Here is a 23,197-nt window from a genome sequence, read left to right on the forward strand (position 1 = left end):
TGTAGTCTTTAGGTAGGTACTTTAACCTTTCGGCAGGTATAGCCTTCGGACAAGTGTATTAGCCATTGGGCAAGTATCATAGTTTTTGGACAAATATCGTAGCCTTCAAGCAAGTGTATTAGCCTTCGGACATGTGTATTAGTCTTTGGGCAGGTATTATTGCCTCTAGGGAGATACTTAAGCTTTTAGACAGGTATTGTAGCATTCAGGTAGGTATTTTAGCCTTCGGATAAGTATTGTAGCCTTTGGGTGGATGTATTAGTATTCGAGCAAGTATTATAGCCTTCTGACAGGTATATTAGCCTTCGGATAGGTATTCAGCCTTCAGATAGGAGTATCAGCTTTTGGGCATATGCTTCAGCTTTCGGAAAAGTATCGTAGCCTTCAGATAGGTATTGCAGCTTTCAGACAAGAGTACTAACCTTCAAGTGAGTACTTCAGTCTTTGGACAAATATCATAGCCTTTGAGCAGGTATGTTAGCCTTTGAGCATATGCATGTTATTCAAAACCTTCAAGAGATTGTATACATATTTATATTTATGTAGAAAATATATATATATATATATATATATATATATATATATATATAGTTACGTTGGTTTTGGATAGTGGAGATGTTATCAGAGTTACCATTGAAATCTCAACTGTTTAATTTAAAATATTGTTTCTTTATGTGCATTACAAAAGTAATTTATTTTATTAAAAGTTGTCTTGTAATTTATTAATTATTAGCGGTACGTATAAATTGTATTTGTATATTTTCTATATGTAAAAAATTAGACTGTATGATTTAGGGTATAGAATCCAGGTTTTTTTTTATCTATTATTATTATTATTATTATTATTTTATTTATGTGTTTGGTATATTTATGAGGTGCTGTAAAAATGTGAAATTATAATAAGTGGGAAGTGTGGACGACTATGAGCTGTAGAAGTACATATTTCCAATGTTAAATAAAAATTTGGGGAGAGATGAGGCCATCCCCGATAAATAGAAGGGTACTTACGATTTATCATTTGTTATTCATATTTATATTCCTATGCCACAGTTATCCAAGTCCCGTAAAATGATGAACACTTATAGTAAGGTAGGAAGAAATAATGCAGATGTACACTTTTAGAATGAGTTTTCTGTGCATGAAATATTTGAAAGAGTCTAGCTTAAAGAGGAAACGTTGTCGGATTTTCTATATATTTTATGGTGAGGTTTCTTCTAGTCGATGTCATCCTAGGTTCTGATAAATAATCTTGGGAGAGTCCTGACAGGTTTAATATGTACAATAAATGTACGAGTAAAATAATGATTCCGTATAATTAACAATTACTATATTTGATAAATTTTAAATTTCAAATGAAATATTTGTTCTCTCATTTTAAGAAATATATATTTATTTGAAAAAGTTTAGAATTATTGTTTTTTTTTGGATAAATAAATATTGTTATCATATTTAAAACATATTCAAATATTATCCTAAACTAACAATATATAAATAATTATAAAATTTACTTTTAATTAATTTTCATCAAATTTGATATTTTGGAAAGACAAATTTTATAAAAACTAAACATTAAACTTAATTCAATATAATAATTGAATATATGAATAGAAATATCTATTATTTTTCTCCTTTTTATTTCTTATAAATAAGTATTCTTATTTTATCAAGAAATGGCCATTATATATGCCAAATGTGATCTCAATCTTGTCCACAAGAGGAGGTACTTAATTATCCATCAACTGGCGGGTTTTTTAAACACATAATGATTAAAATTTAACCACAGAAAGCTTGTCTTCAAGTGTACCATTACTGTGGTCTCCCTTTTTGGAGGAGCAACCCATAAACTGTCAACTTTCTTGCAAGGAATGAGTGATTGGAATGAAATTAAACAGAGAAGTAGTGATGAAGAGAGAGGGAGAGGAGGCTGAGAAGCTTGTAAGAGAGTTAATGGAGGGAAAGAAAGCTTGTAAGAGTGATGGGGGGGAAAAAGGGTAAGAAAATGAAAAAGAATGTGATGGAGTGGAAGAGACTGTTGGATTAATGCTCTTGGAGCAAGCTAATCCATGATTAGGAGCCTTGATTAATAATGAGCCATAGGATCCCCAAACTAACTCATTAATTGACAGAGCCCATTTAATTGATTATTAAGATACAAGAAGGAGCCCATTAATTGGGCCCAATGTGTTATTAAACCTTAGGAGGATTAGGATTAGCAATCTATAAATATACTGTTTACTAGCCTCTAGTTAATAAGTTTTAACGTATTATTTTCTAGAGATTTAGAATCTCAGTAGAAAATAAAGCACCTTGAGAGAAAAAAACAGAAATTGTGAGTTTCAGAGGTTTTTTCAGATTAATTTTCTTGTTTCTTTTGTGATCAGATGCGCCCACACGTAGATCTGTTCCTTAGAGAATAGTTTGGAAGGTTCTACGCTAAAGGTTAGTAAACTTATGGATAATGACATAATTTATTGCACACTTTATTCAATCTCGATCAGGCTTCCGCTGTGTATATGATACTAGCAATTGGTATAAGAGACGTGATTGAATCAGTGTGTGATAAAACGAATTCATTTTTTATTTTTCATGTACATATGATGTATATTAGATATATGGCACCTAAGATTCTATTATTCATGTTATTTATATTTTTTTATTATGAATGAATGATTTGGTTTTGGCCTTAATTCATGGTATATTTTTGCTTGTATATTTTTTTTTTAGGATGTAACAAGGAGGCTAATAATAAGATTAGGGTTTCCTCCTTGATTGATTTAATTTACTTATTTATTTTTCCTGCAATTTTATTTGAATTTTTTTTTATGTAAATTCAGGTTTATTGGAAAGATATGTAAAAATACCCAAAAAAAAAAAAAAAAACTGTATACTTGTTGTTGTTCATCATTTTTCGTGTGTATTGGGGCTGCGGCTTGATAGATCAACATCATAAGAAGTTGAAGGACATGAAGGAGGATCGGTGGGAGGAGAACGGTCACCGGAAACACCTACACGCGCCCACACGCGCCACTCAAAGCGGCTGAGAGTGGGATTCACGCGCCTGAATTAATCAGGCGTGTGGAGGTGCATATGTAATCGGATTTTGATGATTTTTTGTGGGTAGATTCCTTATTTGGGTATCAACCTTCGTCTAAAAGTTCATGGTGATCCGAGTTTTGTGTGGCGACTGGCGGCAGTTTTGGTGCTCGGGATCAATAGGGGACTTGTTAGGGTTTTGTGTTTTTTGGGCTAAAAACCCTAGAAACCAATTCTAACTTGGCCCACACCCCATTGACTTGTAAGATCTAAAGAAAAGAAGAAGTACGGGCTAGATATTAAGTTGGGTTTTTTGGGCCTATTAGGCTTGTAATTTTTCTTTTCTAGGAAACCATGGATTAGGGCCTATTAATTATTCTATGTTTATAATTGTTTAAATTATATGGATATAACATGTGATATGTGCTTAACATGTCATTTAGAATAGGTGGTGCCATATAATTGCATCATTTGATATATACATGTGCGTAATAATATTTGTTTTATCTAGATAATATTATTATAGAAAACCCTAATTAATTAATGTAAAATATTGAATGGATGAAGGTTTTAAAGAATTAATTTAATTAATTTGAAACATGCGGGCTCCATTAAGGGTCCAATAATAAAATGGTTATGTGATGCCCCAATGGATAAACATGACCAGATTTTATTGGATTGGATCTAAAATAATTTCAAAATTTTAATAAGGTTGTACGGACCAACGTCAACAGTACATAGATATTAAAGATAATTTTGAAATTAAAATTAATGGTTATTACATTCAATTTTAATGACATTAATAATCCTCCCAACGAGGCTCTGTTAGTGTTATTAAAAGCCCAAAGATTATTGAAACAATGGTTGATTTTAAAATTAATTTTGAATGATGTGTGTTTGTGTTATCTGAGAAGGTTCTATCTAAGGAGGTAGGTTTTTAAGGAGTCTGAGACCCACGTCACCTTTCCTAGGAGCTGACTTAGTAGGACACTATACATATCGGGTTCAAAAGGTTTTAATTTTTTAATCAATTTTGAGTGGTATATTTTGGGGTTATCTAAGAAGGCTCTGTCTAAGAAGGTAGGTTTTTAAGGAGTCTGAGACCCACCTTTCCTTTCTTGGGAGCTAATTTAGTAGGACATTTAAATATACCATGTTCAAAATTTAATTTATTACAAATGTTTTACCCAACGTAAGTATTTGTAATGAAAATTATATTATTGTTACAATAAACATTAATAATAAGTAGTTTAAGGGATCTACATATTTGTATTTTTGTTGTGTTGATTACGTGTTAATATGTGTGCATTTTAATTTTCAGAAAATGGCATCCTTTAATCCTCTAGCTACAATTTTGAATCAAAAACCATTGGATGGAAATAACTACGACCTATGGAAAACCAATTTCTATATTGTCCTTGATTTTGAGAGAATTAAATTCATTACAACAACTCCGAAATCCCAGGAGCCCGCTACTAATGCTTCAGAGGAAACTACGAAGCAATTTGCAAATTGGCAACGAGCAAATATAACAGCTCGCTGTTATATTCTTGCCAGTGTTGTAGAACGTTTGCAGAAGCAACTTGATAGTCTGGAGTGTGTGTCAGAAATGATTCAGACTCTAGATGGGATGTTTGCTAAAAGTAGCAGTATTGCTAGACAAGCAGCTATAGGAGCATTAATGAACACTCGCATGACTGGAGGAAGTGTGAGGGACCATTGTTTAAAGATGATGGCGCACATCAGTACTGCGGAAGTGATGGGGGCTAAGCTGGAACAAGTGATGAAGATAGACATGATCTTGGAATCTCTGCCGAATAGCTTTAGTCAATTCAAAATGAACTATAATATGAACAAACTAAAGCTTACTCCTGTTGAACTGATGCACGAGCTTGAGAGTGCTGAAAAGGTCTCTGGGGAAGCAAGAAAGTGCTTATCATGCTGAAAGTTCTTCAAAGCCTAAAGGGAAGCCTAATGGTGGAAAGAAGAACAAGAAGCATAAGGGAATAGGTCCAGCTGTCAAACCGGCTGCAATCAAGAAGCCGAAAGGCAAATGCTTCAAGTGCGGACAGAAAGGTCACTGGAAGAAGGACTGTCCTAAATCAGGTATGGGTAGTCTAAATGTTGTTAAGGCTTGTTTAGTGGAGAATTACAATGACAAATGGATCATTGATTCAGGAGCCACTAACCATCTTTGTTACTCTTTGCAGTGGTTCAAACAAAGCAGCCCACTCAATAAATAACAAAGAAGCTTGAAGTTGGGAAACGGAGAATATGTCTCTGTAATGGCAGTAGGACTAGTGGAGTTATATTTTGATAATAAAATTTTAAGTTTATTAGACTCTTTACTTGTTCCGGATTTTAAGAGGAATTTGGTTTCTGTTAGTTGTTTAGTTGAACATGGTTTAACAGTACATTTTAATTCCTTAGTTTCAATAAAGAGTAATAATACTTTTATTTCTTCCGGATTATTGATGAATTATCTATATTTTTTAACTCATTTGTCTTATAGTATTAATGACATTGAAATTAATGATGATAACCAACTTCCCTTATCTAAGAAAAGGAAGGTTTCAAATGAAACCTATCTATGGCATTTGCGATTGGGTCATATTAATTCTAGCAGGATTTATGGTTTGGTTAAAAGTGAAATTTTAAATTCCTTGATCTTTGAACCTATACCAAATATGTGAATCATGTTTAAAAGGTAAAATGACAAAGAGGCCTTTCAAGGTCAAAGGAAATCGTGCCACCATACAATTGGAATTGGTACATACTGATGTATGTGGACCAATGAGCGTTCAAGCAAGAGGCGGGTATGAGTATTTCATCACACTTACTGATGACTACTCAAGATATGGTTATGTTTACCTAATGCGCCATAAGTTTGAAGCTTTTGATAAATTTCGAGAGTATAAGGCTGAGGTAGAAAAGCAATTAGGTGTCCATATCAAACAGCTTCGGTCTGACTGAGGCGGTGAATACTTGTCTGGAGAGTTCAAGTCTTACTTGGCTAAAAAGGGGATCATTTCTCAATTATCATCTCCTAGAACGCCCCAGCAAAATAGAGTCTCTGAAAGGAGAAATAAGACCCTTTTAGATATGGTGAGGTCGATGCTTAGTTATTTATCATTACCTAAATCGTTTTGGGGATATGCCTTAGAAACAGCTGTATACATACTAAACTTGGTTCCATCTAAATCTGTTTCAAAGACACCTATAGAATTACGGAAAGGGCACAAGCCCAGCTTAAATCATATTCGGATTTGGGGTGCCCCAGCACATGTCTTAGCACAGAAATCTCATAAATTGGAATCTCGTACAGAAATGTGTATATTTATTGGCTACCCTAAGGCAACGAGAGGTGGAATATTTTATAATCCAAAGGAAAAGAAGGCGATAGTAAGTACTAATGCCACTTTCTTAGAAGAGGATTATATGAATAATTTTAAACTTAAGAGTAAAGTGGTTCTTGAAGAGCTTGACTCAGTTCGAGATCCACCAAAAACTCCTATTTTTCCACCCCTGTTTCCTGTTGATGTTCAAAGAGGGAAAAATATACAAAATGTACCCGAAGGTGAACAAACACAGGAAATAGCTCAGGACCAAATTCAAGAAACTAAAGAACAATGATATAATGAAGAGATTGATAATCCACTTGAACCACAAAACTTGGATCCTCCTGTACATGTACAACAACCAGTGCAGCAAACTCATAGTGGGAGAATGATATGTAAACCTGCAAGGTATGCCTTGTTAGGAGAGACTTATCAAGTCGTTTTGGATAATCCTGATGATGACCCTACCACATACAGAGAGGAATTGGAGGATGTTGATGTGCAAGAATGGAGAAAGGCCATGGACCGTGAGATGGAATCTATGGATTCTAACTCAGTCTGGTCTCTTGTAGAAGCACCTAAAGGGGTAAAACCAATTGGGTGTAAGTGGATCTATAAGAGAAAGAGAGGACCAGATGGGAAGGTTGAAACCTTCAAAGCTAGATTGGTGGCAAAAGGTTACACCCAGAAAGAGGGCATCGATTATGATGAAACCTTTTCGTCAGTAGCCATGCTTAAATCTGTCCGGATTCTCTTAGCTGTAGCAGCAGCTCTCGATTATGAGATCTGACAAATGGATGTCAAAACATCTTTTATAAATGGGAAGCTGGAAGAGGATATTTATATGCAGCAACCGGAAGGGTTTATAACAAAAGGTCAAGAGCACATGATTTGCAAGTTGAATAGGTCTATTTATGGACTTAAGCAAGCATTCAGATCATGGAACATCAGGTTTGATCAAGTTATCAAATTATATGGTTTTGAGAAAAGCCCTAATGAACCATGTGTGTATAAAAAGATTCAAGGAATAGTGGTTATTTTTCTGGTTCTTTATGTAGATGACATTCTGTTAATTGGAAACAGTGTGAAAGTGTTGTCAGACGTAAAAGGTTACCTAAAAGAATAGTTTGATATGAAGGACTTGGGTGAAGCTAACTATATTCTAGGAATCAAACTTTTACGAAACCGGAAGAAGAAGATGCTAGCTCTATCCCAAGCTTCCTACATTGATAAAATAATGACTAGGTTCGGCATGGAAAATTCCAAAAAGGGACTTCTACCTTTCAGACATGGAATTCATCTTTCTAAGGAGCAATCACCAAAAACTCCTGAAGAGAAAGAACTCATGAGTAAGAAACCTTATGCTTCGGTTGTTGGTAGTCTCATGTATGCCATGCTATGTACCAGGCCAGATATCTGCCATATGGTGGGAGTAGTAAGCTAGTACCAATCAGACCCCGAAATAGAACACTGGACTGCCGTGAAACATATACTCAAGTATTTAAAGAGAACGAGGGATTATATGTTGGTGTATTCCAGTGAGAGTCTTGAAACCCTTGGTTATACGGACTCTGATTTTCAAGGGGATATTGATTCTAGCAAATCAACATCAGGATATGTGTTTACCCTAAATGGAGGAGCCATTTGTTGGAGGAGTGTTAAATAGACTTGTACTGCTGACTCCACAACTGAAGCTGAATATGTAGTTGCATCTGAAGCTGCAAAGGAAACTGTATGGCTTAAGAAATTTCTTTGGATCTCCATATGATACCAGGTTCAGATCGGCCCATTACCCTTTACTGTGATAACAGTGGGGTTGTAGCACAGTCCAAAGAACCCAGATCTCACAAAAAGCAGAAACACATATTAAGAAAGTACCACTTGATCCGTGATTTCATTGATAGAGGAGATACAGTGGTTATTAAGATAGCATCTAAGGAGGACCTAACAGACCCTTTTACTAAGACTCTTCCTGAACGTGTGTTTAAAAAGCATGTAAATTGTATGGGTTTTAAGAGGATTCCAGACTTACTTTAGAGTAAGTGGGAGTTGGTTACATTTATGCTCTAGGAGCAAGACTAATTGTAATTTCATTTTCTGATTTAATGTATGGATTTTCAATTCTTATGCATGTTTTATTTTACGTACAAGGTCCAAATTAATTATGTAGTATATGATCATATGGATATGTCCATAGAAGACATGGTCATAGGTTCTCATAATTAATGAATTATCTCACAGTTGTTAAATAAAGTTGGACACTTTATTTAGACTGTAATACTTTATGAAGTAATCTGTCTTGGTTATTATAAAATATTGGAATGAATTATGGTCATTCTGAGAGGATCGGAAGAGATTTAATTAAGGATAAATTTCTGTGAAATGTATTAATTCTCATGCGATATTAGATATGTTATTTTTCTTAATCCTGAATATATTATAAATAGGTAATTAAGTGACTATGATTCTTTGAATTATCAATAGGTGAGGTCTATTTTTGAACGGCCAATATCTTGATGATTTGGGAATTATGGTCCTTTGATTGCTAAGTATTTATGAAATACACAAAAAGGAATTTGTATGAAATATCCTCTTGACATGTTTCGGTACTCGGATGTTTAAAGTCACTGGCCAGTGCATTGGATCCGTTAGAGAAACTAATATGTTAAGAGAATAAATAATTAATTGATTGACAGAAATTATTATCAATTAATTATTAATATTTTACAAAGGAAAAATACATTTAATATAAATATTATTAATCTTGGAGTTCACATCTGGGCTTTTAGTGGAATAGCACCAGATAAGATCACGGTCCCAGACTTGCTCAGAGTAAGTGGGAGATTGTTGGATTAATGCTCTTGGAGTAAGCTAATCCATGATTAGGAGCCTTGATTAATAATGAGCCGTAGGATCCCCAAACTAACTCATTAATTGACAGAACTCATTTAATTGATTATTAAGATACAAGAAGGAGTTCATTAATTGGGCCCAAGGTGTTATTAAACCCTAGAAGGATTAGGATTAGCAGTCTATAAATATATTGTTTACTAGCCTCCAGTTAGTAAGTTTTAACGTATTATTTTCTAGAGATTTAGAATCTCAGTATAAAATTAAACACCTTAAGAGAAAAACAGAAACTGTGAGTTTCAGAGGCTTTTTCAGATTAACCTTCTTGTTTCTTTTGTGATCAGGTCCGCCCATGGTTAGCCATTTGATTTCTTGAATTGGGTTGGAACCGGAGACAGAAGAATATCAGAGTATTGGTTTTTTCAGTATACATGTACACGCGGGCGATTATTTTAGTTAATTTCTTTTATTTATTTATTTTTTGGATTTGTTTTTTCTCTCTTTTTTTTTTTTTTTTTTTTTTGGCTTTTGCTCCTAAACATGTTGAAGATGGGTAAGAAATATGAAGATATGCTCTCATATTGCACACTTTCCCTTATAGTACTAACAGTTATATATGGTTATAGAAACTACTAATTATTTTTCTCCGGTACAAAATGTGTCAAAAGTAATACCAATACCAAATTATATTTTACTACATATGTCACTATTATGTTGAATCTTAAGCATTAATGAATAAATGATATTAAATAAAGAATAAGGCTAGAAGTACGTATCAAGAAATCTATTAAAATATTTACCAAATTGTCATTAATTGGTTAGCTTATATTTAATTAAATTTATCCATTTATTTTTGTACATTTTATGGTACCTATAGTATTACTCCTTAGTAAAAGCTAATTACATCTAATTTGGCCGCATCACTTGATAGTAAGTTAGTATCTATAACATTATGGTATTTAAAATATATAAAGTACTGGTTAAATTACACAAGACCTCATAAATTATTTGACACTTATAAATGGCCCTTGATATTATAAAATATTATTTTTAATTTTTTATCAAGAAAATATTATTTTTAATAATTTTAAAAAAAACTGTTATTCTTAATATATTTTTTGAAGAAAATGTTATTTTTAATATTTAAATAATAAAATTATTTGGACAAAATTATTTGGAAACTGGTATATGGGTAAGTTAGAAGGTTACTTTTGTCAAATTAAAATATATTTTAGTATTTAATTAGTTTAAAAGGGACATTGTGATATATAGTTGAGGGTCTATTTGTTATTTTAATAGTTTAAAGAAGTTATTTGTAAGCAATGTTTAAAATTTCGACATCGATGGGAATATTGAGAATTCAAAATATGAAAATATTCACGAAAATATGAGAAATTATCAAATATCGATAAAACTCATAACAAATGATAAAAATTGATGGAAATTTATTTTTTTTTAAAAAAAAATTATTGAAATTTTACGATTAGTTTATTTAATTAATTAATTATCAAATTGCATATTAAAATTGCAAAAATATTGAGTGAATGTTATAGTTCTTAAGAGTCAATCAATTTATAATAAGCGAAAATAGTTAAAAATATACTATTATTAATAAAAAAAATGTAAAAAAATATACATATTTAATAAAATTATTTATTAATTAAAATATATAGAACAATTATTACAATTATATTATATTTTATAAATGTAATTTCAATACTATAAATACCTAGATGGTTGAGAATTGCTTGTATTTTCCTTATTCTCATTTTAAAATGTAAAAAGTAATTAAAATGTATATCCTTGATAATTTTGTATGTAATTGTTAATATATCATTGATATAGAAATTTTAAACATTGGTTGAAGATAATATATTTTCTGCATATCTTTCAATTTTATCTATGCTTTGAATTTTATTTACTTTATAATATTTATATAAATATTAAATTTATTATCATAAAAAAATAATAATAATAATACATAGATAAATTTGTAATTTGTGATACTTATTTCCTCTAAAAGTATAATATAATTTTGGACATTATTTGTTAAATATGAATTTTTTTATTTTTATTTACCTAAATGTTGGAAGACAATTAAAAGGTTAAGAAAAAACTATCAATAATATTAATTTGATAAAAAGTTTTACTAAACATCAATAATAACTATAAAATATTTTTATAAAAATTTAACAAAAAAATTCATAAATATTTTCAAAATTTCCATAAAAATTTCATGAAAATTTTAGAAATTTTCATAAAAATTACGGATTTTTTTAATCAAATTGTAAAGGATTAAATGTGGATATTATGATAAAAATTATGGAGAAATATTAGAAATTTCAACAGATATTATAGAAATTATACCCCTTTCCACTTGGATGTTAAATTTCTTTTTGAAGTGTTTAAAAAATAAAAATTTCATGAAAATTTTGCAAAAAAGTTCAATATTTAAACTATGTTTATAAGTATCAAACAATTCAAAAAAGAAAAGAAGTATCAAATAGTTTAAGAGAGTTTTTTGTAATTTACCCTTAAATAATTTTACAGCATCCAAATCAACTTTTATTTATTTATTTTTTTGAAATAAAGCACCCAATCAACTTGAAAATTTATTTCACACTTTCATGATATTTATTAAAATTTATTTACCTAATGACTTGATAAAATGATGTGTAAATATAATATTGGTTCAAAAATTAATATTGCTTTGTTATGTTGTAAATGATTTTGATATTTCTTGAATTATTAATATTGGTTTTCTGTATATATAGCTGCTTTAAAGTCTAGTCTCCGTAATATGCCAACCCACTCTTGGACCGCATGTATATGTAGTTTCCTTTACACTGCCATAATTTTTTCCAATAATAGTTTATCAAATTTTGTAGATATATAATTTCGGTTTAATTGTATATAGGATTTTATATATTTATATAGTTGTAAATATATTAAATTATTTATCATCATTGATATATTTATATAATTTAAATAAAAAAATAAATTTTTAAATAAATTAATAATTTTAAAAAATAAATTAATAAAATATTATTATATTATTTAATAAAAATTTTGATAAATCTGATCTAATTGCTCTTCTTTTTAATTTGCAAAAATTTTAATTTGAATTTACTTATTATGCTTCTGTCAATTTTTAATGATATTTAGAATCGTCACATTAATTCGTATTCAAATTTGTAGCTATCGCTAGCATCACTTTCTCATTCATGGTGTCTCGTCTTTTTCTCCAACGTCATGGCCACTCCTTGATTTCTGTCGTTTCAATGTCATCCTTCATTTTTTGTCAATTCTGTGCGCAATTAATTACATGCTGCAGCGTTGATGAAACGTTTACCTACAATACTGAGTAAGTACAATAATTGTATATAGCAATTAATGTGTGCCCCTAAATCCATTCTTAGTTATCATCATCCGTACTAAATCTGAATTCAGATTTTTTAAAATTTTCTGTACGTTCAAATTACCTGATAAAAAATAATAATAATAATCATAATAAAAATTCAATCACCAGAAAATTTATTATTTATTATAATGAAAAGTCACATTATTAAAGGTTTTAGTTATAAAAGAATTAGAAAAATATATTCTCAAGTTTTGTTTTTTTTTTTTGGGGGATACTTTTAAACTTAAATAAATAAGTTAAAAAAAGAAAACATATTTCTATAACAAACTCGGTAGTTTGTGACAATTTGTGTTAAATTAATTTACATTTTTTAACATTCGAGTATCATGGCCACTTTTTTTTTTTTTTTGGGAAGGAAAAAAAATTCAAGTTTGAATCTTTAACCCCAATATAAATATATATATATATATATATATATATATATATATATATATATATATATATATATATATATATATATGTTCCAAATCGATCTTCTATAATCAAGATATATATGACAAATATTATTAATTAGCTATACATTCTTAGAAAGCATAAATAAAGCTTAAGATAATAAGAATATCCATATCCTTTAAGCTTATGCCCCCAAAGGAAGTATATAGCACATGGAAAAGACTACCTTCTCTAAACCTTTTTGAGTAGAAAGTAGAAACTATACAGAAAAACCATAAACACAAATGAGTTCTAGGACAGAAGCTGATAAACCCCATGTCCTCTGTATTCCATGCCCAGCTCAAAGCCATATAAAAGCAATGCTTAAATTAGCAAAGCTTCTCCATTCTAGAGGTTTTCACATCACTTTTGTCAACACTGAGTACAACCACCAGCGCTTTCTTAAATCTCTTGGCCCTGACTGCCTCAACGGCTTGCCTGACTTCCGATTCGAAACCATTCCGGACGGCCTCCCTCCATCAGATGCTGATGCCACCCAAGATGTTGTTGCTATTTGTAAAGCCCTCAAAGAGAACATGTTGGCTCCGTTCCATGACCTCCTGAAAAGACTCAATGATAAGGAAACCTCCAACAACCCCCCGGTGACAAACATTGTTGCGGACGGTACCGCGTTGTTCGCTATTACAGCCGGAAAGGAACTAGGAATTCCTGTGGTGCTTCTGTTTCCTATCTCTGCTTGTTCATTCATGGGCGTCAATCAATATCCTACTGTAGTGGAGAAGTTAGGCCATCCACCAAAAAAAGGTGAAAACGCACAAACCAACATATTATGAATTAATAATTTTGTCCTAAAAGAAAGAAAAATTAAAAAAAAAAATTATATGAGTATCATTTTTGTTTGAGTGGTGAACCATTACAAGTTTTGCAGTTTCCGTCTTAAATTATAGCAAGTATTGCATCGCTTTTGAACTAATATATTTTGATATTTATTCTCTATTTGGCATAATTTTTGCTTCTGCTTTTTCCTTTTTTTCGAAAATATTTTATGAGAAAACCATCCTTTCCTTTGGTTAGAAATACTTAGGAAATCCAAAGCACTTATTGAAAATTGACCAAATACTTTCAGAAGTAGTTTTTGAGGATTATCAAAAATCATAACAAATACAACCTTAATTCAGTCCAATTATGCACCTTCTATGTCTGAATTTGATGAAATTAACCATACACAACTCATATAATTCAATTAGAAAATTGTTTTAGTAGTTTTATTTTATATTTGATCAGTGGTTATGCCTAAGTTTTCAAATTTAGTGGATAAAATTGTTTTAGTAGTTTTATTTTATATTTGATCAGTGGTTATGCCTAAGTTTTCAAATTTGTTGGATGAAATTGAATGAGTTGACTAATGTGAAAAAAATAAAGAAGGAAAGTTTAGGGGTAACATGGCAGTTCCTGTTGTTGTTGTTAATTCCTTTTTTTTTAATTATTATTATTAATTTTTTTTTTTTCAATTTAAGGTCAAAGTGTAAAATATGTATAATTCAAGGCAGAAAAATATCACTAGCGCTTTGTTTGATAATTAAACTGTAAAGACTCTCAAACTTTTTCTTTTTTTTTTTTTTCCCTATTTCTATGAATGGATTTTTTAGACACAGTTATAGACTGGATTCCGGGAATGAAAGATATAAGCGTCATAGATCTACCAAGCTTTTATTGGGCGACAAGTCCAGGGGATGAGAATATCTTTTATAATTTTTGCTTGGAATCAACTATTAGAGCTCATGAAGCTACAGCAGTTATATTCCATACCTTCTATGCACTGGAGAAAGATGTTTTGGATGCTCTATCAACCATGCTTCCACGCGTGTTTGTGATTGGCCCCCTCCAACTTCTTCTAAATGGCATAAAAGAAGACCCTTTGAAGCTTAAATACAGCCTCTGGAAGGAAGAAACCGAGTGCCTCCAATGGCTTCATAACAAGGCACCAAACTCCGTTTTGTATGTGAATTTCGGGAGCATAACGTTGTTGTCGCCACAACAACTTATGGAGTTTGCTTTTGGAATTGCAAATAGCAACTACCCTTTTTTGTGGATAATTAGGCCAGACTTGGTTATTGGTGAGTCAGCCATTTTACCACTTGAATTTCTGACTGAAACTAAAGAAAGAAGCCTAATTGCTAGTTGGTCTCCACAAGAGGAAGTTCTTGATCACCCTTCAATTGGAGGGTTCTTAACACATAGCGGTTGGAATTCAACCATTGAGAGTTTGTCTTCCGGTGTTCCAATGCTGTGTTGGCCAGTCTACGGGGACCAACCAACCAACTGTCGATATACTTGCAAGGAATGGGGGATCGGATTGAAGATTGATAATGAAGTGAAGAGAGAAGAAGTAGAAAAGCTTGTTAGAGAGTTAATGGAAGGAGAAAAAGCTAAGAACATGAAAAGGAATGCCATGGAATGGAAAAGACAGGCTGAAGAAGCCAATGCTTCCAATGGTTCTTCATCCAAAGACTTTGATAGTTTGGTGAGGCACTTGCTTTCATGAAAATGCTACCTAGCCATCTCCAAAAGAAAATATTAATATTATTCTTGACATGTTAGTTTCCATGATGATTATTCTGTTATATAAATCGAATTTGTTATTAATCATGTATTCTTTTTTTTTTTTTTGTTGGCTGAATTTGTTATTGATCATGTACCATTATATATAGATATATATATATATATAGATATATATGAATTCTCATGGCCCAACCATTTTGATGAATAACAATTAAAATGTCTGTTAGCAGCGATTAATTGCTTTGAAGATTCAGATTTAAATATATATTTAGGATTTAAATATCTTGATAGGAAAATGACTAATAATCATTTCTAAGTTATAAATAACTTTATTTGTCCTTCATTAGTTACATGTCAAAGATTGACAAACTATCTTTTTGAATTGTTTTTTTTTTTTTTTTTTTGAGTAGTGTTAATGCAACATCTCACCGCCACTGATAGCCCTGTCATTTTTTATTAATATTATCTTTAACTTAGCTACCGCGTTGGGTATAGGGTATGGAATTTTTTGTTGATTATTGAATAGTGTTAATGTAATATCTACTTCCACTAATGGATCTGTCACTCTCTGTCAATATTGTCCTCAATAGGGATTTTTTGGTTAGAGGTTTTCAAGAGGTTACTCATCCTAAAATTGCTCTCATCTAAGCACATTTAACTTGGGAGTTCTATCGAACCCTTAAACCAATTCCTTTGAAAAAGCCTTGATATAATGAAAATGAGTATTATTACATTTGATCCACCGACTATGTAAGATTGGATACCAAGTAGCTTACCAATGTCCCGTATCCACCCACACTGGTCATTATAATCCACCCCCCTTGAGCCCAATATCCTTACTAGCACACTTTCGATCAGGTACAGACTCTTGTATATCATTTGTAAAATCCTGGTTCAATGGCAGATGTGTCACTCTCTACCGATATTATCCCAAATTTAGCCATCGCATTTGTTATAAGATTTTTTATTTAGAGCTTCACAAAAGGTTATCTATTCTTAAACTATTCTCGCCTGAATACCTTAACATTGAAGTTCTTTCGAATCCTAAAGCCAACTACTCTAAAAAGGCCTTGGAATTATGAGAGCAACTATTATTACATTTGAACCATCCACTGATTTATACTCAAGCGATGTCGAATTGGATACCAAATAGATTGCCAGTGCCCCACAACTACCCACAGTGGTTGTCACAATCCACCCCTTTTAGGTATAAACGTCCTCGACGAATACAGGTTCTTATAACATTTTTAACATCGCACCTTCACTGCGGACCTATCATTCTTTATCGATATTGTCTTCAATCTAGCAACCACACTTAGCATGGGATGTTTTGTTCAGAGCTTCTTAGGAGGTCATCCATCCTAAGATTTCTCTCGCCTGAGCATGCTTAACTTCAGAGTTATTTCGAAACCTATCACATCAGTACTATAAGAGTGATTATTATTATATTTGAACCATCCCCTAATACACACCTGGACAATATGGGAATGAACACTAGATGGTATGTTGGTGCCCTGCATCATCCACACTAGCTATCATAGTTAAACACATGTAAGATATTATTAGTCAGTATATCCATATAACTAAATATAGATAAGTGAATGCTTAAATAAATAACTGAATATAAAATAAACTAATCACATCATTAGGTAAATAGATTTGATGAATATTTTAATAACTTTTACATTATTGTAGAAACTATATGTTCAAATTAAGATGTTATCTAAACAATCTAAGGCTTTGATTGGAGTTACTATAGATTATGAAAAAATCAACAAAAACTCTACTGAAGTAAGAATCAATTTTTTGACAAAAAGATTAGTATATTTCAAGATTGCTAAAAGGACAAAACTAGAATTTGAGTATCTAGTAAAAAACCTACTTAACTGCTTTAGTTGTATATATTGACTAAAAATAGATATAAATGATTTTTTCTTTTTTTTTGGTTTTTGACAACGAGGTGTTCCAATACCCAATTAGGTAGGGGTCTAATCCTTGTTCAAGGATTCGAGTATTAATAGGCATTTTCTTTTCCAACAAGAGCTACTCCAAGATATGAATGATTAGTTCCTTTTGTATATTTATTATTACTGTATGTATATGGATAAAAAGAAATTTTATTATTAGTTGAAGGATATATTAGTAATTTTAATTTTAAAATTCTGATTATGCTAGAAGAAAAATATACGAAATTATCCCTATATGCTTCTAAAATTCTAGCTTTTGAAGCAGTAGATTATCGGGAATCTGTGACTTTTGCAACACCCGAAGGTAGCCGCACAAGCCTAAGAGAAAATGTAGGAGATGCTGGTTCCTTCATTATTTTAGGTAAAGTTCCTGCAGCTCGAGCCACCTTTTCACCTTGACCTGGATGGCATTCAATATCATGTTTAAAGAATGTAAAATCTATAGGTTTATCAAACAATATATTTAACAAAAAATTCTTCCATAATTTGAAAATGAGGATTTAAAAGCAATCAAAAATATACACTAAAAGTGAAAAATATTTAAAATTTAATTTTTTAAAAATAAAATGTTAACACTTTCATTTAGTAATATTGTTAGTTGCAAGTTTTAACAAACTAAATTAAGAATAGAAAAATTAATTAAGATAATGAAATTTTAATAAAAAATTTATTGATATAAAGACAAATTAGCAATATTGAAAAGGGCCATTTTAGTATTAAAGGAGCAATAAAGTAAATAAGTAAACAAACAAAAGGAAAATTTGAAAGAGAAAGAAATAGAGAGAGGCAACTAGGCCATACCTAGGTCGGTGCTCATGATTGCAATATTGAAGAAGCTTAACTACATTAAGCACCAAAAATAAATGTTTTTTTTTTTTTTTTTTTGGTTAAAGCACCAAAAATAATTATGTGTAGTCAAAATGTGTGAACCTAAATGTAATCTTTGTTATCGATCACCCTAGAAGTATAAAGGCCGGATTTGGATCTTCTGTTTTTATCGATGTGCACTATTAATATGATGAGACATTATTTGAAAAATATTAGCAAAAAAGTATAAAATGAGATAGTATTTTATCACTAATCAAATATAAATTGGGACTGAAAATAAAAGATAAAAGATCTTTATCAACATCAAAAAAAAAAAAAAACAAAACAAAACAAAAGTTTGCAACCTTTTATCTATGATAAAAGCTGTCCCTCTATTATTACCAAAGCGAAGAAAAAAAAAAAAATGCTGTCCCTCTCTTTATGCATCGATGTAGCCAAAAGCTGTCCCTGTATTATTACCAAAAGCCAAAAGCTGTCCCCTTATTTTTCAACGATAGCCCACAGTCGAAGTGCCTTTTGAGATAAGGAAAACGAAATTTTGACGTAAACTTGATGGTGCATATAGCGATCAATTAAGGGAACCATATAGCACAACTAAAAGTCTCTACCTTCTCCACACCATTCTGTAGAAACACATATAAACCATATACACTAATGGATTCCAGGACAGTACGTGAAAAATCCCATGTCCTATGTATTTCAATCCTAATTCAAAGCCATGTAAAAGCAATGCTTAGATTAGCAAAGCTTCTTCATTCGCATTTGTCAATATTGACTACAGCCACATCACATGTGTGGATTCGAATAAGAGATCATTATTTTAAAAAACAATGATTTTGCCGCTGAAATTTTTTCACATGGACATGAAAATAAAGCTTAAGACATCGTATTGTTTTGTGTAACTGACCATCTAATATAAACACTACATTTAAAATTTGGTCTTGGTAAAAATATAAAAAAATAAAACCAGTGACTTTTTTTTTTTTAATTAACAACCAAAATTTGGTGACCAAATTTTGGCTCATACTTACGGTTTCTAAATTGAAATATTTTTACAAAATCTATTTATTGACAGGTCAAAGTAAATTTCCGACCCATAATGATGTTGGTCTATTTAGTAATCCATGGCATCCATATTGTATGGCTGTAGTTTTAAACATTCCTCTATTTTAAAGTACAAATTATTGTAACCCGATTTTTATAAACTACAAGTAAACCACAAAATCAATTTTTGAACATTGCATTCTTTACTAGAACCACAAATTCCCACCAATATTTTATTTTTTATATTAAAAAAATTTATACTGATTAAGCAACTTGGTTTATTGAGATTTGAGATGTCACGTGAGCATTGTTAGTATCTAGTATCTACTAATAAACCTTTGACCACTCAACAAATTAACTTAAATATAATAAAAATAACAATTAACTTCAATTATTTGCATGGAATTGTAGCACCCTAATCCGAAAAAAGCTCCGAATTTGAATTTTTGACCAAGTTTATAAGAGTTGACAAGGTTGACCAAGTGGATTTCATAATTGACTTTTTGCTACAAGAGAAATTTTTCTTTAACCAGGGCACCATGGCTATAATACCCCGTTCCGAAATACATTGGAAATTTTTTTGCGTTGGCCAAGTTTGACCGCCATAGACCAGGTGAGTCAAATATTGACTTTTGCACAAGATAGAATTTTGCGTTGACCGAGGTATCATTGCGAAATACGTGTCCATCCAAGTTCGTAGACTAGTAGCACATCGAAAACGGATCTACAGTTTGAAAGTTATAAGCAAAACAAGTTGCGGTCCGAACTGTCAAAGGGTGCTAAGTTTGACTTTTTGTTTTTTAGAATTTTTCTTTGACTCATATATGGTTGTAAAGTGCTCATCGATACGAGTTCATAGACTAGTAATATGCCTAATTTGGACATTTGGTTAGAAAGTTACGAACCTGCAAAGTTTTTTCCAAAACAGCATTTAAGCTGCATTAATCTGAGTGTGCGCACAGTGCCCAATGACACCATGCCACATGTCACTTTTTGGGCCAACCCATGAGTGCACAGTGGCACCCATGGGCATTTGATTAGGCGAAAAAGGAGAGAAGGAAGGGAGAGAAGAAGAAAGAAGAAAGAGAAAAAGGAAAAAGAAAAAGGAGAGAGAGGGAGGAACGGGCCAACCGCGTATCACCCTTTTCCGACCACCCCCTTGCTACACGCACCGAACCACCACCACCCACCCTTTAGTTTCGGCTAGCCACCCAAAACCCACAGCCAGATCGCCAACGACGCACCCAAATCGAGGCTTTTTTGAGTGACGACCTGTTTTCCTTCCACGATCAATTTCTCCCAAACCACCCACCCATTTTTGACACTGCTGGTTCCATTGGCTTACCCATTCTTCAATCTACCTCCCTATAAAAAATCAGAGCCATTGGCCACCAGCGGTGAGCTTTTCTGGTGGGCATGGTGGCTCGTCGGAAAAGTTGATTCCAGTGAGTTCTTGGTGACCCCACCTACCTTTTCTCACTAATTCAACCTCCTTGAATCTCAATCCGAGATCCTTTTTCCCCAATTCTTGACAAATAATGAGATTCGAGGACATTAAGTCCGAAACATTTTAGGCAAGATTCCGACCACCACAGGTCCGATCTCCAGAAGGTGAGACTCAATCCGTGATATATTACTTGTGAATTTTGGATACCATTTGTATTAGCTCACTCTGGTACCTCTGTGTAGAATATCCAAATAAAATATTAATTTATTTGATCTTGTGTACTGTTGATATTTTAGGAGCATGTGTGAGTCGTGGGGTCGATCCCGTTGAGAATCTTGATTGATTTGTGAGCTTGAGGTGAGTGATCCATGTTCAATTTTTTTTTTGGTTGTTAAATTATATATATTTTATGTTATTTAAATATTTGGAAATTATAATTTATGTGTTGAACATCTAATAAATCTCTATTTGGAATTTTAATGCCAAATTTAGGTTGAAATAAAATATATGCACATAAAACTCATATTTTGATTTTTGAGAAATTATGAATTTAATTGTTATTAAATTATTGTTGAGTAAATGCTAAAATTATGATGCACAATAAAGGTGTTTTCATGATTTTATAGATTTAAAGAAAATTATTTATTTTAAATTTATTATGCATCGATGAATTGTGGAATTTAACTATGCATGAATTTTATGTGGTTTTAATGATATGTTTGGTTTAAATTGATTTGAGTATTTGAGAAAAATATTGTTTTAAATTATTATGTTTCAAAAATATATTTAAGCATTTAAATATTAAGGGTTTGATTTTATGCCATTGGAAATTTCGTGTATTTATGCTGATGGATTTAAATTGGTGGATTTGAAATTCATGGATCTACATTGATGGATTTATAATGATGATTTAAAAGAAAGGTGGAATTTTGCGAGTTTAAATTGATGAAATAAACCCAATAGTATTTACACAAATATTGATTTTATAATTTTTAGATGCACCATGCAGTATTGATGTTCTATATTATATATGTGGATATGATTAGCGTGCATGTATATAGAGTTGTCTCGTGGGATATTGTGGAGTTGGGAGTTGGTAGGTATAATGCGTGGTGAGCATCAGTGTAACAGCCCAGACCACCCGCGTCCGATATTGTCCTTTTTGGACCTAGGGAATCTTCTTACAACCCAGCCCTCAAGGTTTTGTCAAAACGCGTCGTACGGGAAAGGTATCCACACCCACTTATATGGCATGCTTCGTTCCCATTTTCCACCGATGTGGAACTTCGCAATCCTCCCCCTTTGGGGTCCAGCGTCCTCGCTGGCACACCGATCTGGGTACTGGCTCTGATACCAACTGTAACAGTCCTGACAACCCGCGTCCGATATTGTCCTCTTTGGGCCTGGGAAATCCTCTTACAACCCAACCCTCAAGGTTTTGTTAAGACGCGTCGTACGAGAAAGATATCCACACCCACTTATATGGCATGTTTCGTTCCCCTTTCCAACCGATGTGAGACTTCACAATCAGCCGCCCTCCATAGCCCGGATGACTGTTGATAGCAGTGGCGCAGTGGGATGCCACGCAATCATATGCCGGTTTCTCTTTTTAACCTCCCCGTTAGATAGTGTTTGGGATGCTGGATACCATCAAACATCACTGGTATTAGGACCCGTCCAAGACCCTTCACCGGAACCTTGGACAAGCCCTGATCGCAGGAAAACACCATCGAACCTTCCAATGGAAAATCCGACAGCATTTCCCCTAAGAGAAGGACTTACCATAAAATTTACCTGCACAAAATTACACTCCTATATGGTGCCACCTTATCCCTCCCACCTTACTACAATAATTTCCACAATTACAGCACTTCGATAACAATTTATATAAAACACATACGTATATATATGCAATAGGAATATTCAACTAAATAAACAACCAATTATACCTTTAATCATTCATGTCCGCCCACACCACCCACTGATTGCCGTACATTTCAAATATTGTATTACAAAATATACCGATGCGTAATATAAAAAGAAAGTAAAACAATCATCACATCAACAACAATAATAATAAGAGCAATCATTTTCATGATAAAAATAGTACTCATATCATCTGTCATATCTACTCGAAGGTAATCACTTGTTCAAGAATTATCACATAATCACAGCTGTCCCAAGGACTATCTCACCTGCCCAAAGGCTACCACTTGTCCAAGGACTATTATACTTGCCCAATGGCTATCTTTCTTGCCCGTAGGCTGTGATACTTGTCCGGATATATCATATGCTAATAATAATAATAGAAATA

General features: G+C 32.2%; 1 protein-coding gene across 2 annotated transcripts; it reads left to right on the top strand.

Annotated features, from left to right (window-relative positions):
• Positions 1 to 13,141: 13,141 nt before the first annotated feature.
• Positions 13,142 to 15,775, top strand: LOC107422189 (7-deoxyloganetin glucosyltransferase). Of its 2 annotated transcripts, none has more exons than XM_048478320.2 (2): positions 13,142 to 13,839; positions 14,691 to 15,775. In XM_048478320.2, the coding sequence occupies exons 1-2, from the start codon at positions 13,320 to 13,322 to the stop codon at positions 15,578 to 15,580; spliced, it is 1,410 nt and encodes a 469-aa protein (XP_048334277.2). In that variant the 5' UTR covers positions 13,142 to 13,319; the 3' UTR covers positions 15,581 to 15,775. The 2 variants fall into 2 exon arrangements, with proteins under 2 accessions (XP_048334277.2, XP_015887095.3); XM_016031609.4 differs by having other exon boundaries at positions 13,144 to 13,839; positions 14,685 to 15,775.
• Positions 15,776 to 23,197: the final 7,422 nt, after the last annotated feature.

The sequence above is a fragment of the Ziziphus jujuba genome, chromosome 3, assembly GCF_031755915.1.
Source record: "Ziziphus jujuba cultivar Dongzao chromosome 3, ASM3175591v1".
Lineage (NCBI taxonomy): Eukaryota > Viridiplantae > Streptophyta > Magnoliopsida > Rosales > Rhamnaceae > Ziziphus > Ziziphus jujuba.